This window comes from Dreissena polymorpha, chromosome 16, assembly GCF_020536995.1.
Source record: "Dreissena polymorpha isolate Duluth1 chromosome 16, UMN_Dpol_1.0, whole genome shotgun sequence".
Lineage (NCBI taxonomy): Eukaryota > Metazoa > Mollusca > Bivalvia > Myida > Dreissenidae > Dreissena > Dreissena polymorpha.
In genome coordinates this window covers 46,687,402-46,702,427 of record NC_068370.1, presented here as the reverse complement: position 1 = coordinate 46,702,427, position 15,026 = coordinate 46,687,402, and the positions used below count along the sequence as shown (strand labels likewise).

General features: G+C 34.6%; 1 protein-coding gene and 1 long non-coding RNA gene across 8 annotated transcripts in view; both read left to right on the top strand.

Moving 5' to 3' along the window:
- Nucleotides 1-15,026, top strand: part of LOC127862678 (uncharacterized) — an 89,653-nt gene that overhangs the window by 33,308 nt on the left and 41,319 nt on the right. For 5 of the 7 annotated variants that reach the window (XM_052401917.1, XM_052401916.1, XM_052401914.1 and 2 more), the window contains 7 exons: nt 2,232-2,409; nt 2,800-3,019; nt 3,716-4,131; nt 5,366-5,479; nt 5,794-5,924; nt 7,557-7,688; nt 13,324-13,496. In XM_052401917.1, the coding sequence (XP_052257877.1) occupies nt 2,232-2,409; nt 2,800-3,019; nt 3,716-4,131; nt 5,366-5,479; nt 5,794-5,924; nt 7,557-7,688; nt 13,324-13,496 (1,364 nt within the window). The remainder of the gene's footprint in view (nt 1-2,231; nt 2,410-2,799; nt 3,020-3,715; nt 4,132-5,365; nt 5,480-5,793; nt 5,925-7,556; nt 7,689-13,323; nt 13,497-15,026) is intronic. The other 2 variants (XM_052401920.1, XM_052401918.1) reach the window with 1 other exon arrangement.
- Nucleotides 79-535, top strand: LOC127862684 (uncharacterized). The gene is made up of 2 exons (XR_008040733.1): nt 79-296; nt 459-535. It is a non-coding gene; the product is annotated as an uncharacterized LOC127862684 (long non-coding RNA).

Here is a 15,026-nt window from a genome sequence, read left to right as displayed (position 1 = left end):
TATGGTGTCTTAAGTACATGTTAGAATAAGGAGGTCACTGGTTCTTTAAGAGCGAGATAATACGGTTTTTTATTATTAACCAGGTTTTCCGAAGAAAAAAACTGGTTATTAGATTGGCGAATGCAGGCGGGCTGGCGGGCTGGCTGGCTGGCGGGCTGGCGGGCGGGCGGAACAAGCTTGTCCGGGCCATAACTATGTCGTTCATTGTCAGATTTTAAAATCATTTGGCACATTTGTTCACCATCATTGGACGGTGTGTCGCGCGAAATAATTACGTCGATATCTCCAAGGTCAAGGTCACACTCTGAGTTCAAAGGTCAAAAATGGCCATAAATGAGCTTGTCCTGGCCATAACTATGTCATTCATTGTGAGATTTTAAAATCATTTGGCACAATTGTTCACCATCATGGGACGGTGTGTCGCACGAAAGAATCACGTCAATATCTCCAATGTCAAGGTCGCCACGACTAAAAATAGATTTAAAAAAAAAAAAACTTACAAAGGGGGTTAATTTTGTTTGTTCATTTCAAAAGTTCAGTTTGAGTTTTCTCCCTTTATCAGATTTTTTTTCACAATGAAAACCTGGTTTTGTGACAATTTTGTCCTTGTATGTGTTATATTGTAATATATTGATAAAATATGTTACAATTACACAAAATAGGCAAGACAAATTATACATTGAAGACGAATTTCATAAAATGAGGCAAAGACAAATAATCACCCCGAGCCGATTGTGACAAAGATATTTTATACATATTTTTCTACAATAACCGAAGCATTCGTCTTTTTAGTTAGTGTTTGTGTGTCGTATGAAAAGATATCGTTGCAGGAATTTAAAATGAACCGTTAAACTAAATTTAGATTCACATCGTATATGCATGATATACATGCTGGCGAATTCGACTGTACAGACATTTTTGATTTCAGAATTAAATATCTGGCTTATTTTGCATTTTTCGACACAAGTTCTTCTTAACTTTTATTTTAATTTAAATTGAAATATATGTTTAATAATTTTTTCACACATTTTATATAAATTAATTAATATTTGACAAAATCATATAATCTCGCTTTAAGACACCAACAACTGGTTCTACCCAGGAAAACTCAGTACTTGTGATGGTGTTTATAAGTCGTGAGGCTTCTGATGTACTCTGGCTTAAAAAGATATAGTTAAACTAATTGGACATTTTAAAAAGCATTGTATTGAATTATGCACAGTAATTAATTAACATAATCCTCATACAATTTCATATAAGTTGCCCTCTCTGAAAATTGGGCTAATGCCATGTGAGTTAACCCTTTCCCACATAGAAACAAAGTGGAAATGGCTATGTGCAAACAGCAAACAGCACGAGTAACCCACAGTCTATTCAGGTTTAATGCTGTTTGCTGCTCATCAGTGTCTATATAATATAAAAGGTTTGAAATGAAGCCTTTGCAACTTGAATCTAGAAAGAAAGGTCTTTAATTAAAAGTAACCTTTAAGGGACTACAAATGCGTGAAAAAACGTATCTACATGGGAAAGGGTCAAGCGTGGTCCCAGGTTAGCCTACGCAGTCCATACAGGCTTATCTGGAATGACACATTTGACTTTTATGTAATTTTTGTTTTAAAGGAAGTCTCTTCTAAACAAACATTCAGTATAGGCAAAAATTGTCTTTGTATGAACACTGACTACTGACCCGTACATACATGATGTATTAATTGTTCACATATGTGTGGCACATGCACAGCACTTGTTTCTGCGTGCAGTGAAATATATCAGGGACAACAACGTTCTTTGGACATATTGTTGTGAATGTTTTGTTAATGCATCTGTATATATGTATATATATGTATAAGCATGGTCAAAGAATTTAAGCATCGGAACTTTTTTTTTTTTTTTCAAGACCAGCTAACTTATGTCTTCAAGTGCATGACAAGCAATCCAAGGGTTTTGTATTTAATGCTTGGCCCCAGCAACAAAACATATGAAGGGATTGGTCCTGGAATAATTACAATGTCCATTCTTACATTAATTCTTAAAGTTGAGTAGTCGTCAACTGCTGGCACTTATATGTGCACTTAGTGCTGGTTCCCTACTTAGATTGATTTCACGTACAGAAAAAGAGCGAATAGTTTATTGGACACAAAAAAGAGCGAATAGTTTATTGGACACCATTAAATGACTGAAATAGGCAAAAGGGGGGAATGAATATCTGAAAAAAAAATCTGTTTTACTACCAGACATACGTCGGCGGTTGGAGGGTCTAGGCAGAAAGGCGCTGGTCCCTGAGCCCCACCATGACAACACTGCCGACCTGCTACGAGAGCTCAGAGAACAGGAAATACGCAACCAGCGCGCCCTTGACGACCTCAAGCGACAGCTTCACGATCTGAGTGGCAACCAAAGGGTCAACGTCATGTAAGTTGTTTTGTTTGTTTCATGATTTTATTTATCGGAGCATCATGACATGTGTAGGAAAAAGTAGGAAAACAGTAACATTATATTGAGTTTTCTTTGCACCTACAAATATCCCAAGGTCTGTACTCAATTCTCTTAAACTGCTGGATGGATCTTACTTAAACTGTCTCAGCTAAATGCCCTTAATTTGTGAGGTTCATAAATTTTGAATAAATTTAAATTGCTTTTAATTCTAGATATTACATGTAGTTTTAGAGAATAATTTATTCTTTTGAACTATACTTTTATGTATTCATCATGCATATGGGTCAGTGCCGGGTTAATATTGGAGAGCTTTATGTGTTTAGTGGTCATATTGACGATTTATATCACTTTTATGCTTGCAAAAAGGGATGTGGATTTGATGCAGAGAAATATAAGTAAAACAGTCAAAGTGATTCAAGACATAGAAAGAGTTGTGTACGAACAGTGGAAGAAGAAATGTGAAGAGAAAGAACTAGAAATGGTTGCAAAAGCAACAAAACTCATTGAAACCAACATTGTTTGTGAAAATGGAAAAGAAAGTGGTGGTGAAAAAATCAGAAAATCATCTGAGAAGGATAGAGAAAGGGTAAAACAAATGATGAATTCTTCTCTTTGGCATCTTTTTTATGATCCTGAAATCTAGTTTGGGCAGGCATAATTCTATAATGATTGGCTTGCCTGTCCTGATTCTGTTTCCTAGAACGTTGTTTTTCAGAATGTGAGCTAATTTTACCAATTGCCTCTAGCACCACCGTTCCATACACCCCAATTTGATACATCATTTATTGCTAATGACCATTTATAATCCATATGATTCTTGCACTGGGAAAATGGGGCTTAATGCATGTGTGGTTAAATGTTGTCCCAGATTAGCCTGTGGAGTCACCACAGGTAAATCAGGGATGACTTTTTCTGATTTTTTTTGTAAATTTAGTTTAAAGGAAGTAAAATCTTCTCAGCGAAAATCCAGTCTAGGTGGCAAGATTCCTCCCTGATTAGCACACTTCACACTTCACTGGCTAATCTGGGATGACACTTAACGCACATGCATTAAGCCCTGTTTTCTGAGAGCAAGGCTTATCTTTATTACCGGTACTCTGATTTTGACAAAGCCAGAAAATCTTTCAACCACAATGTTTTTGCCCAACCACTAAAAGCTTTACATGGTAATGAATGACTGTGTTCAACGATAATTTGTTATAATTGTTTAAAAAATTGTCACAAATGATATTGGTACATAATTGCTGTTATTGAAAATGTGCCAAATAATCAACTTGAAAAGACTCCTGAAAAAACAAAACAGAATGAGAAAGTTATTGATTCACAAACAGTAGAAAAACACAATCCATTGAGTGGGGATGGAGAAAATGTTGTTCTTGAAAGCAAGGGAAGTAACTGGAAAAATCTGGTGTGTCAACAGTTATTAAAATGTAAAGATGACTTAAGATCTAGTGTTGGAGCAAAAAGTCAAGAAAGAAGGCAACAACTTTTGTTGGAAGATCTAAACATTCTGAAAAACATTGTAAAAAATAGCGATAAATATGGTTATTCAGATGTTGTTAAGGGCCCTCATGGCAGCCCCAAAACAAGAACTATAAGTGATAACAGAGAGTTTATGGACAATCTTGAGATAAAGGCCAATGATCTGAGAGACAAAAGTCTTCCATGCCCAACTGCAGGTGTGCAAAGTCAGTGTAGGTTTGTGGCTGTTTTACTTGTAATTAAGTTTCTTTGGGTTCCATTTAGTTTTGTTTTTATTATATGTTTTACTGTTTGTATATCTTTGTATTGTTTAAGTTAGTGAGCTACAATCAGAGGTCCAGGTGCATACACAATTAATTATGAACTCATAGTAAACAGATATGTAGGGAAAATGAGCGGAGTATGTATATTTTAAAACACAAGTTAAATAAGTTGTAAAATGTTCAAACATTATCAAATAGACATCAGTAAAAGTGATCATATAGACGTTATGACAAGTCTAACTCCACATATATATATGAGCCTCCCTATGTGAAAAGGGGGTTAAATGCATGTGAGTAAAGTGTGGTCCCAGATGAGCCTGTGCAGTCTGCACAGGCTAATCACGGAAGACACTTTTGGCTTTTATTGTATTTTTTGTTCAAAGGATTATCCTTCTTGACAAAAATCTACTTTAGGCAGAAAGTGTCGTCCCTGATTAGGCTGTGCGCAATGCACAGGCTAATCTGGGACAACACTTTACACACATGCATTAACCCTTCTTTTCACAGAACCAGGATCATATGGATAACTGCTTTGTTTCAACTACCATTACTTGTTGTTGTTTAACAGATTATGTTCATGCTTAGTTTGATTGATTTGTCATGTTTTTATTGTTATTAAATTATTGCAAAGTTATTTTGTATTATTTGTGTTGTTATGTTTGGTTTATGTATGGTTGCTTCTTGTCATTTGAAATTTATTTTAATCAACAATATAATATATTATGTATGTAAGATTTTTAAACAGAAAATGTATCAACTGTAAATTGTTTACCATCAGAGTGTTGTTGTAAAGGCTATGATAGTGTACACCTTGCTGTTTGTTTTATCAGAATAAATGAAAGGCTTCATTATAAGACAATATGGTTGACTTTGAATGTAAATTTATTTTCAGTTACTACAAAAAAGCGTTACTAATACAGCAATACTTATTATGTGTTTTGTATTTATATGTTCTTAACATAACATCAATAGAAATCAGTTGTAGCAGAAAAAACAGCAAATCGCTGCACCAGTCTCTTTGCTATTCTATAAGGAAAAAGTCAATATATTTAAATAATTAACTTTAACAAGCCTTGAACACTTATTTAAATATATATAATTTGCTTAATAACCTTACTAAAAGATATGCTCCACTTTCTTACACAAAAGTTTAAACTACCGCCTTCATGCCTTGGTTCTGATTTCAGAGAGATAGAGAAGCCAGTGTACCCCCAGGCACCCCCTCCCCCTGCCCCTCCATCTCCACGGAGACCATTCGTCATGCCTGTGTTCTATGGGAAGTCCTTAGTAGCAGAAATCATGTATGTATACAACATAAGCTTGTTTATTGTTTCCTGTTAACAGATTAACTTGACCTCATTTTAATCTTTAAACAGTATACACCAAGGACAATTACCAAGGACACTGAAATGTCACAGGTGGCTGTGGTGTAGTGGATATGTTGTCTGTCACGGGTTTGATCCCCTTCTGTTGGAGCGAAATTTAAATTTCCCCCATAGTCACCAAGCACTGGTTCTAGTCCTAGGAAACGTATGGTTTCAAATAAGCCTGAGGCTTTCTATGCAATAGAGCTAAGATAAATAGGTTTAAACTTAATTGAAATGTCCATTTTAAGCGCCATACGTCAAGCGTATCTCCAGAATGGCGGTAATGACCCTGATGTGCTCTCCCAGATGGCACAGATGCAGGCTGAGGCGCAGGCTATCGAGGACCAGATGAATCAGAAACCACCAGAGAAACATCGAGGTCAGTGGGATATGAGGTAGTGCTGCAACGATACGCCAAAAAGCGTATTGCGATATATTGTCAGCTCAAAAACCCGTATTGCAATATATCGCAATATATTGCTTACTTGTTCCAAAATTATGACTCGCCAATTACCCGATAATCCCGTATATTCCAGTTTTAAAGCAAATTCTGGTAAATGTTTACTATAAAAATGCTCAAGAATAACACAAAACACAAACATTCACCAATTTTCTTACATATCAAATACATTTTGGCATTTGTTACTATTTAAAGATGTGATGAAATAACTTCCAATCGGGCGTTTTTTTTCCCCACTGAACACGCGTAAATCGCCTGACGTGATGTTCCCGTTTTATACAACACAAATACACCCACACTTTGCACGCGACGTTCTACATGTCTGTATAATTTTTGCGCGCTTTCGCTTTTTATTGAGAAAAAGAATAAAGCACTTTTTTTATTGTCGCGTTAGCATTACATTTCGGAAGCGTGTTTCCGAAATTCGGATTACAAATTTAATAATGCTCATTTCAGAATCGAAAGAAACATTTAGTTGTGCGTAATTAATTCAACGATAATTCGTTTAAAAGCATAGAATGAATGCTCCCATGTAACAACGCTACTCTGTATAATAGACTTTTTAGAATGCCATTTGTACGTAACAATTTATTTTTACAAAATACCGCTTTGTTTTGTTTACCTTGATATCATTATTTTGGATGGCTTTTCTGAACGAAATGTAGATGCATGTTTGTAAAATTTTCGTACCGGTATGACGAAAATCGTATCGCAATACAATATGCGGATTGCGTATTGCGATATATACCGATATACCGGTATATTGTTGCAGCACTAATATGAGGCTAACCTTGCAGAAAAAGGGCAAAATGCACGTGTTGTCCCAGATTTGCCTGTGCATTTCGCACAGGCTACTCACAGATCATACTTTCCATCTTCACTGGGTTATTTCTAAGAATATCCTTCCTTTTAACAAAAATTACCATTTAAGCAGACAGTGTTTAACCTGGTTTTTGTCGGAAATGACTATACAGGCTAATCTGGGATGCCACTTTATGCAAATGCATTAAGCCCCATTTTACCAGATTGAGGCTCATATGTATACCAGTCTGTCTAGCTGGATGTTTTGTATACCAGTCTGTCTAGCTGGATGTTTTGTATACCAGTCTGTCTAGCTGGATGTTTTGTATACCAGTCTGTCTAGCTGGATGTTTTGTATACCAGTCTGTCTAGCTGGATGTTTTGTATACCAGTCTGTCTAGCTGGATGTTTTGTATACCAGTCTGTCTAGCTGGATGTTTTGTATACCAGTCTGTCTAGGATGATGTTTTGTACTACCTCTCCCTCTAGGGGTGTACTTGATTTACCACGAAGCTCTGTCTTGTTCTATCTGTCTCAAGACACAAACTTGGCTGACCCAGTGTGCATGTGCACCTTTTTTTATTATTTTTAGTACAAATGTTCCCTTTATTAATTTTAACAAAGGTCAAGGTCATCCTTCAAGGTCAAAGGTCAAATATATGGCTTCTAAGCGACGCAGTACGGGGCATTGTGTTTCTGACAAACACATCTCTTGTTAAATATTAAATGCATTTCTTTGTCTTTTTGCAGAAAAGCCAAAGGACAACGCTACTGCTGTTCATATGCTGGAAATTGAAAACGATCGCTTGAACCAGGAACTCCGACTGCTGCAAGAGCAAAATCTTCTGGCACAGAATCGCAATAGAAAGTCTGACAAAGAAGGTAACAAACTTCCCCATATAAGCACCTCTGTTGACCCCAGAAAGAATGAAGTCCATTTACACCTTTCCTTTCCTAATCCTTCACTCAAGGACCATAATAATCGTAAAGCTCGTGGGAAAAAGCACAAGGGTAATCCACAGAAGTTTGACATAAAAATTTCTTCGCCTCTAAATCTCCCAACCACAAAACAGCGGTTGATTGGTGTTTTCCGTCCAGCTGACTACACAAGCTATAAGCCTGTTGAACAAGTGGAGAGTTATCTTTCTGGTGATCAAGATAAGCACAGTTCTCGATCGGAGCCCATAAAGAACAGCAGAGAAAAGGTCGTGAAATATTTAGCCTTACACAACCCTGATGGCACAGTCCAGCTTTCAAGGTCACAAAGTTTTGGATCTTACAAAGGTCAAACAAAGTCAAGGCCATACATTCCACCTCTAGACCTTAGAGATGTTAAATCACCTTCAAGAAGACCTCGTGACCTTGACAAAGGAAGGTCATATAAAACCCAGCCATTACTTCATCCAATTTCACCAGACCTTACGGGCATGGTACCACCAAATCGAGCTTCGATGAGCAGAATTACTGAAGAGCTTGCTCATTCCAACACAATTGCCTCACACCCAGATGACCCGGATGGACATACGCAATTACCTGTCATTACAGGTCAAGGTCATCCTTTTAAACCAGTTTCAAGGTCACAGCAGGGGCCAGTCGACCTTGGGCATGCAGAACTTAATCCTGAAGTGTTTATTGATGCTCCTACCCCCACAAGACCAAATTCCAACATGTCACTAGGTACTCGGCAAGCATTAGAATACCAGGATGTTGTCAATTTAGAGAGTGATGGAAGTGACAAAGATGATGTTTTTGAGGATGGTCACAACTCACCAGAAATTATTCCCGACGTTGCCTGGCAAGTGTCAAGGTCAAGTGCCCAGCAGCAACGGGAGACTGGTTTTGATGACTTCATTTATGAATACTAACAGTCAACAGGATGGTGTTTACCAGCAGTTAATACCCAGTACTTGTAGCATATCGTTTATGCCGCCAACTTTTGAACTTGACTAAAAAGTGAAATTGAAATAACATTTTGGAAAACCGTAAATCAAGATAATGTAAATGCTTACTTAATTTGGTGCTGGGTCTTCTTTCTGCTTTGAACACATGTAAACTAGACTTTTTTTTCTTTTAAGATCATTTGGTTATTTTGGCATTTATTTGTGCTTTTCTGTCCTTCTGCTAATTAAGACATTACCGGTATTCTTTATAACCACCCCTGGTTGTCAATGTATGTAATTGTAGCCATCTGTAGTAGTGATTTTGCTTTTTGTTGTTGCAATATTAATATTCCAAACACTGTTTTTGTACTTAAAATATCTGAACAAATTCTGACTTCATGTAATACTGCTTAATTTTTGAATAGTGAATGCTGATAATTATATGAAATATTTTATGCGACAAAGTTTCATGTTTTCACAGAGAATCTAAGTAGAGGTATTAACTTGCTAGTGTGGGCTATTGAAAAGTTAGATTGCTTGTTTATCATTTCAATGACAAATCATTTTAAATTGTATAAGTCCTGCACAATTCTGATTACTTGCATTAAGTCAAATGTTCTTTTAATTTTGGTATATATCCTTTTTAATGCCCCCGAAGGAGGGCATATAGTGATCGGACCGTCCGTCTGTCTGTCTGTCCGTCTTTCCGTCACACTTTGCGTTTAGGTTTCGCGTTTAGGTTTAGAAAAATTCTCATAACTTCTATGTCAAACTCATCTCTTGTTAATTGTGTTCTGACAAACACATCTCTTGTTTACAAGGGAAATTGGTTTTGTCCACTTCGTATGTATTTAAGGCATAATACTGACATTAAAAGCGAAAAGCATATTTCAAGTTAACTACTTATTCTTGCAATTTTATTTTCACCTAAAATATTCTAACAAATCTCTTTAAAAATGGTATTGAAACATCTCTTTTTGAATTGGAAGATGTAAACCAAACAGTGGTTGTAATTAATTGATTTGAATGAATTGAATGCATTGAGTGTATATTGGGCTTTCTATATAACATTATATGTATGAGTAAAATGTAGTTAAAATGATATTGCAAGAGTTTGAAATTCTTTGCACTAGGAGGTTATGTTATAGTTTTTATTAGCTCATCTATTTTTTTTAAAAAAATTATGAGCTATTGTCATCACCTTGGCGTCGGCGTTGGCGTCGGTGTCCGTTTAATTTTTGCGTTTAGGTCCACTTTTCTCAGAAAGTATCAATGCAATTGCATTCAAACTTGGTACACTTACTAACTATCATGAGGGGACTGGGCAGGCAAAGTTAGATAACTCTGGCGTGCATTTTGACAGAATTATGTGCCCTTTTTATACTTAGAAAAATTGAAAATTTTGGTTAAGTTTTGTGTTTTAGGTCCATTTTATTCCTTAAGTATCAAAGCTATTGCTTTCATACTTGCAACACTTACTAACTATCATAAGGGGACTGTGCAGGCAAAGTTATGTAACTCTGACTGGCATTTGGACGGAATTATGGGCCCTTTATCCTTAGAAAATTGAAAATTTGGTTAAGATTTGTGTTTTGGTCCACTTTACCTCTAAAGTATCACAGATATTGCTTTCATACTTTGAACACTCGCAAACTATCATAAGGGTACAGTAAAAGAACAAGTTGCAAAACTCTGGTTGTCATTTTTATGGAATTATGGCCCTTTTTTGACTTAGTAACTTTGAATATATGGTTAAATTTTGTGTTTCGATCCACTTTACTTCTAAGGTATCAAGGCTATTGCTTTCAAACTTCAAATACTTTCATGCTATCATGAGGTTACTGTACCTGGCAAGTTGAATTTTACCTTGACCTTTGAATGACCTTGACTCTCAAGGTCAAATTATTAAATTTTTCTAAAATAAACTTCTTTATTTATGATTAGATTTGATTGATACTTTGACAAAACAACTCTTACCTGACATACCACAAAAGACTCCACCCAAACCATCCCCCCACCCAAATCCCCCCCCCACCCAAATCCCCCCCTCATTTTTTTTCTTAAAGATCATCTAATAAATGACCACCACACCCTCACACTATACCCCCCCCCCCCCCCAAAAAAAAAATGTTTTTGAAACATGGTTAAAAAACACAAATATTTATTTTTATTGTTTTATTTTTGAAATACGGTCCAACCATCCCACCCAAGACCCCCCCCCCCAAGTTTGATAGCCTGATTATTTTCTGCATTTTTTTTTGCATTTTTGGAAGATAATGTAATAAATGACCACACCCCTACACTATACACCCCTCTCCACTTCACCCCTCCCTCCTTTGTGATTGAAATTGAGATAGATCCCTTCACCTTTAAATAGAAAAATAGATGAGCGGTCTGCACCCGCAAGGCGGGTTGTTTCTTAATAGCATGGGTAATGTTTGTGCAATACTGAACCATAACATCAACAAAGTGCAGTTTAATTCCTAACAAGGTAGCCGATTCTTGTATTAACCGACAAAACAATATATGTTTTATGTATATTTTTGATTGTTTGAGATTACATGTTGTAACTTAAATTGTTTATGTGAGATACATTGAAGCAGATGTTTCATGTTACAAGTTAAGTCTCTGGTAAGGAATACAAATTCTCTTGTAAAAAGCACATTAATGTATACCTATTTATTGGATACCGTTTTGCTAGATAAGACTTAGTGTATGCAGTTGGCAAGTTTTGTTTATCTTATGTTAATTATGGAGAATTCAGTAGTGTGACATATTTTCTTTAAGTTAATTGATCCTGGTTCATTAAGTAATATTGATAAATTATCAAAAGTAAAATAACTTCTTGTATTTTCTTTTGAAAAAAATGAGATTAAAACTTGATAACAAGTTCATGATTGTAATGTTCATGTATTTCTTTTCTTTACATCTTAATTAATATTTGCATATTTTAAAATGTAGAATTATGTATACTGTGATTAACTTATGTTTTTTTAACATTCTATATATACAATCTGATATAAAAGAAAAACAATACTCCATGTGTTAATTATTATAACCTTATTATTTTCTCTTTCAATATTCTGTATGTAATATAGTGTTGAAGGCTATTCTGGGAAGACAACTTCAGCTTTAACAAAATTTTCGCTAAGAAGAGACTTACATTTAATGTAAAAATACCATAAAAGCGTAAAGTGACGTCCCAGATTAGCATGTGCGGACTGAATAGGCTAATCTGGGATAACACTTTATGCACATGCATTAAGTCCCGATTTCCCAGAGGCAGGCTCAATGGATGTTTCACTTTCACAATTCACATTCCAGCCATCTGCAGTGGTTATTTATGTTGCAAACAAATGATGTTTATATATTTTATAATTACTGGTTATGGTATACATATATGCTTCTTGGTTTCTTTTTACAAACTTCTTTATTATAAAGTGTTATCGTTTGCTACTTGGCTTTGGTTGTGGGAATTCACCTGTTTCAAGTTTCAAGAACCCTCCCCCCATTGCCCAGCTTTTTTAAAATTTTAAATTATCTGTATAGAAAGTAATTGTCAAATATGTGCATTTCTTTAATTCGAACCCTTTTTATTACATTTGAAATTCTGACATATATGCATAGCTGATCTTCAATACATCTAAAATGTAAACAAATTAAAGCATTGAACAGGATTTACTTAAATGACATTTAATATTGAATAAGCTTTAACCTTTAAATAGCTTTGTGATGTCACAATTAATAAATGTATTCATGAACCTCAAAATATTTTATTTGACTGATTACGAAGGCTTATTGATATGGTATTTATTAAAGAAGAAATGAATGTCTTTCACTCTTTCAATTTTAATTTCCTTACAAATTCAATGAAATCTGATAGCCAGATATCTTTTTATTCAATAGCTTGAATTCACTGTATCATTTAAACTGTGCAAAAATGTATGTATACAAATTATGTAAATTTATAAGCTTTTAATAATACCTTAAAAGACTGGTTTGAATACGCTTGTTTTCAAAACATCCTTTGATACTGCTTCAAATATTGAATGAAGTTAAGCAAACGCATATGGTTAATTTAACTAATAACGTACATCATATCAAACTGTTATGTCAGTCACATTTAAAAAAAACACACTGTTATCTTGGTAGTGAAAACAAACACCTAGCAACATATTTATTTGTTTTCATTGAATTATTATTAAGATTATCGTGTTTGTTGACTTAGTTTGGGACATTACTCATCTTTAAATTCAAACAGAGTGAGAGAGTAGAAAATGCAATTTTTATTATAAAAGTAGTTTTCAATCACATTGACCTAAGTGTACACAAATGGCAAAAAACATTTCACAGACTTTGTGATTGCATCAGATCTATTTTTCATTTTTTGTTAAGACTATCAAAAACAAGTACATGTATTTCTGGCAGCTTAAATATAAAAATGGTATTTTCAGCTGCACCGTTTCTATAATTCCTTAAAATCAAAGCCAAAAGCCTCATAATGTCTGCAAATTTGTAAAACCAAAATGTATTTTCAAAACTTCAAAATTTTGATAACAAATCAAAGTTAAGGTCTCATTTTGAACATTTAACCTTCAAGATCGAGGCTAAAAGAGTTCTCTTTACTTCCACTGCAGACGAGCTAGAGCGTGAATTGCGGAGGTTGCAACGTGAGCATCTCGAGAAAATGTACGGTTTACAACGAGAGCTTGATGATCTCCGCATGCTGTTAATGATGGATAGAAATCGCCCAGGTCCTCCACCACAGACCACCCATTTCATACAGCAACCACAACCACCTGTGTCACTGGTAAGGGGTAATTGGTGGACATAACTGTGTATAAATCTACTCAAAATTTGCTAAGGATCACTTTTTATTTTCACATTATCTTCAATTTAATTTATATTAATGTAATTTATTATTTTGCAGGTTTTGATAATATAATGTGTGTTTTTGATTATATTTTTATGTATTGATTTATCATTGATGCGTGTCTCTGGCTGAATCTAGCTACGGGTGAACTTCAAATTACACATACACACAATGTACTATAAAAAGTGATCCTTAGCAAATTTTGAATAGTTTATTATTATTTTTATTATTATTATTATTATCATTATTATTATTATTAGTCCCCTACTGGTGAAACCCGAGGGGACTTACCGGTATGGTTTGCGCTCTGTGTGTCTGCGAGACTGTGAGTCTGTCAGTCTGTCACACTTTTCTGGATCCTGTGATAACTTTTTAAGTTTGTCATATTTTTTCATGAAACTTAAAACAAGGACAGATGGCAATATGGAGTTTATGCATGTAATTTCATTTTGTTCCTACGTCAAGAATTCTGGTTGCTATGGCAACAAATAGACTACAAATATTGCTGAAAATGGTGGAGTTTCACCGGTAGGGGACTTTTATTGCTTGGCAATAGTCTTGTTGTTACTATTATTATTATTATATTTTATTATTATTATTTATTTTTTAAATTATTATTATTATGTAAATTAATTGTATCAACAACATTATGATATTATTAATTGTATATTATTTGTTTTATCAGAGCCAAAAATTGTAAGGGTGTTTTGATAGAATTCAATGGTACTGTTATAATTAAATTATTCATTTAATATTATCGATTTAAAATTGTGTTAATGGATTGGAATGGTTGCTTCCTGTTGAATTTATTGCACTTAAATTAATACCTTTTAAAGTGATTTGTCTGTATTGAGCAGTTATGTAAAGAGTCAAGCAAAAGAAAATACCTCACCATCTTTTAGATTTATTTGTATTAATGATAAAAAAAGGAGAAGCATCTAAGCTTGAATTTCTTGAACAATGATTTGAGACTAAATAGTAGTTCTACAAAATTCAACGAGATGTTCACTCCAAGCTTGGAGAACTTATATCATGGCTTGATTTTATTATAAATGAGTCTTAGACTCAAGTTTGGATGAAAATCTTTATGAATGTGAATGTGAAAATGAATGCGCTGTTGGGAGGACGTATGATCTGCGTTCCTAAAATTTATGATGACCAGAGAAATAAACAACAGGTAATGTGTGTGCACTTAACATAGAGCAGACATTGTAACTAGCAGTTTTTGTGTATAAAATACTGTTTATGTTGAAAGCACACTTCTAAGAGCATGTGTGTTTCCAAATAAAATGCTTAAGCACTAGATTTTAAGTAGAACTGCATGCACTAGTCACCATTTTGTGATTAAAGCTCTGTTATTTTTTAACAAAGTAATACGGAATACAAATAAATAAAGGATTTCTGATTGCTCCGTTTATGCTTCAGTTCCATATTGCATGTTATGTCAAAATGTATTATTATTATTAT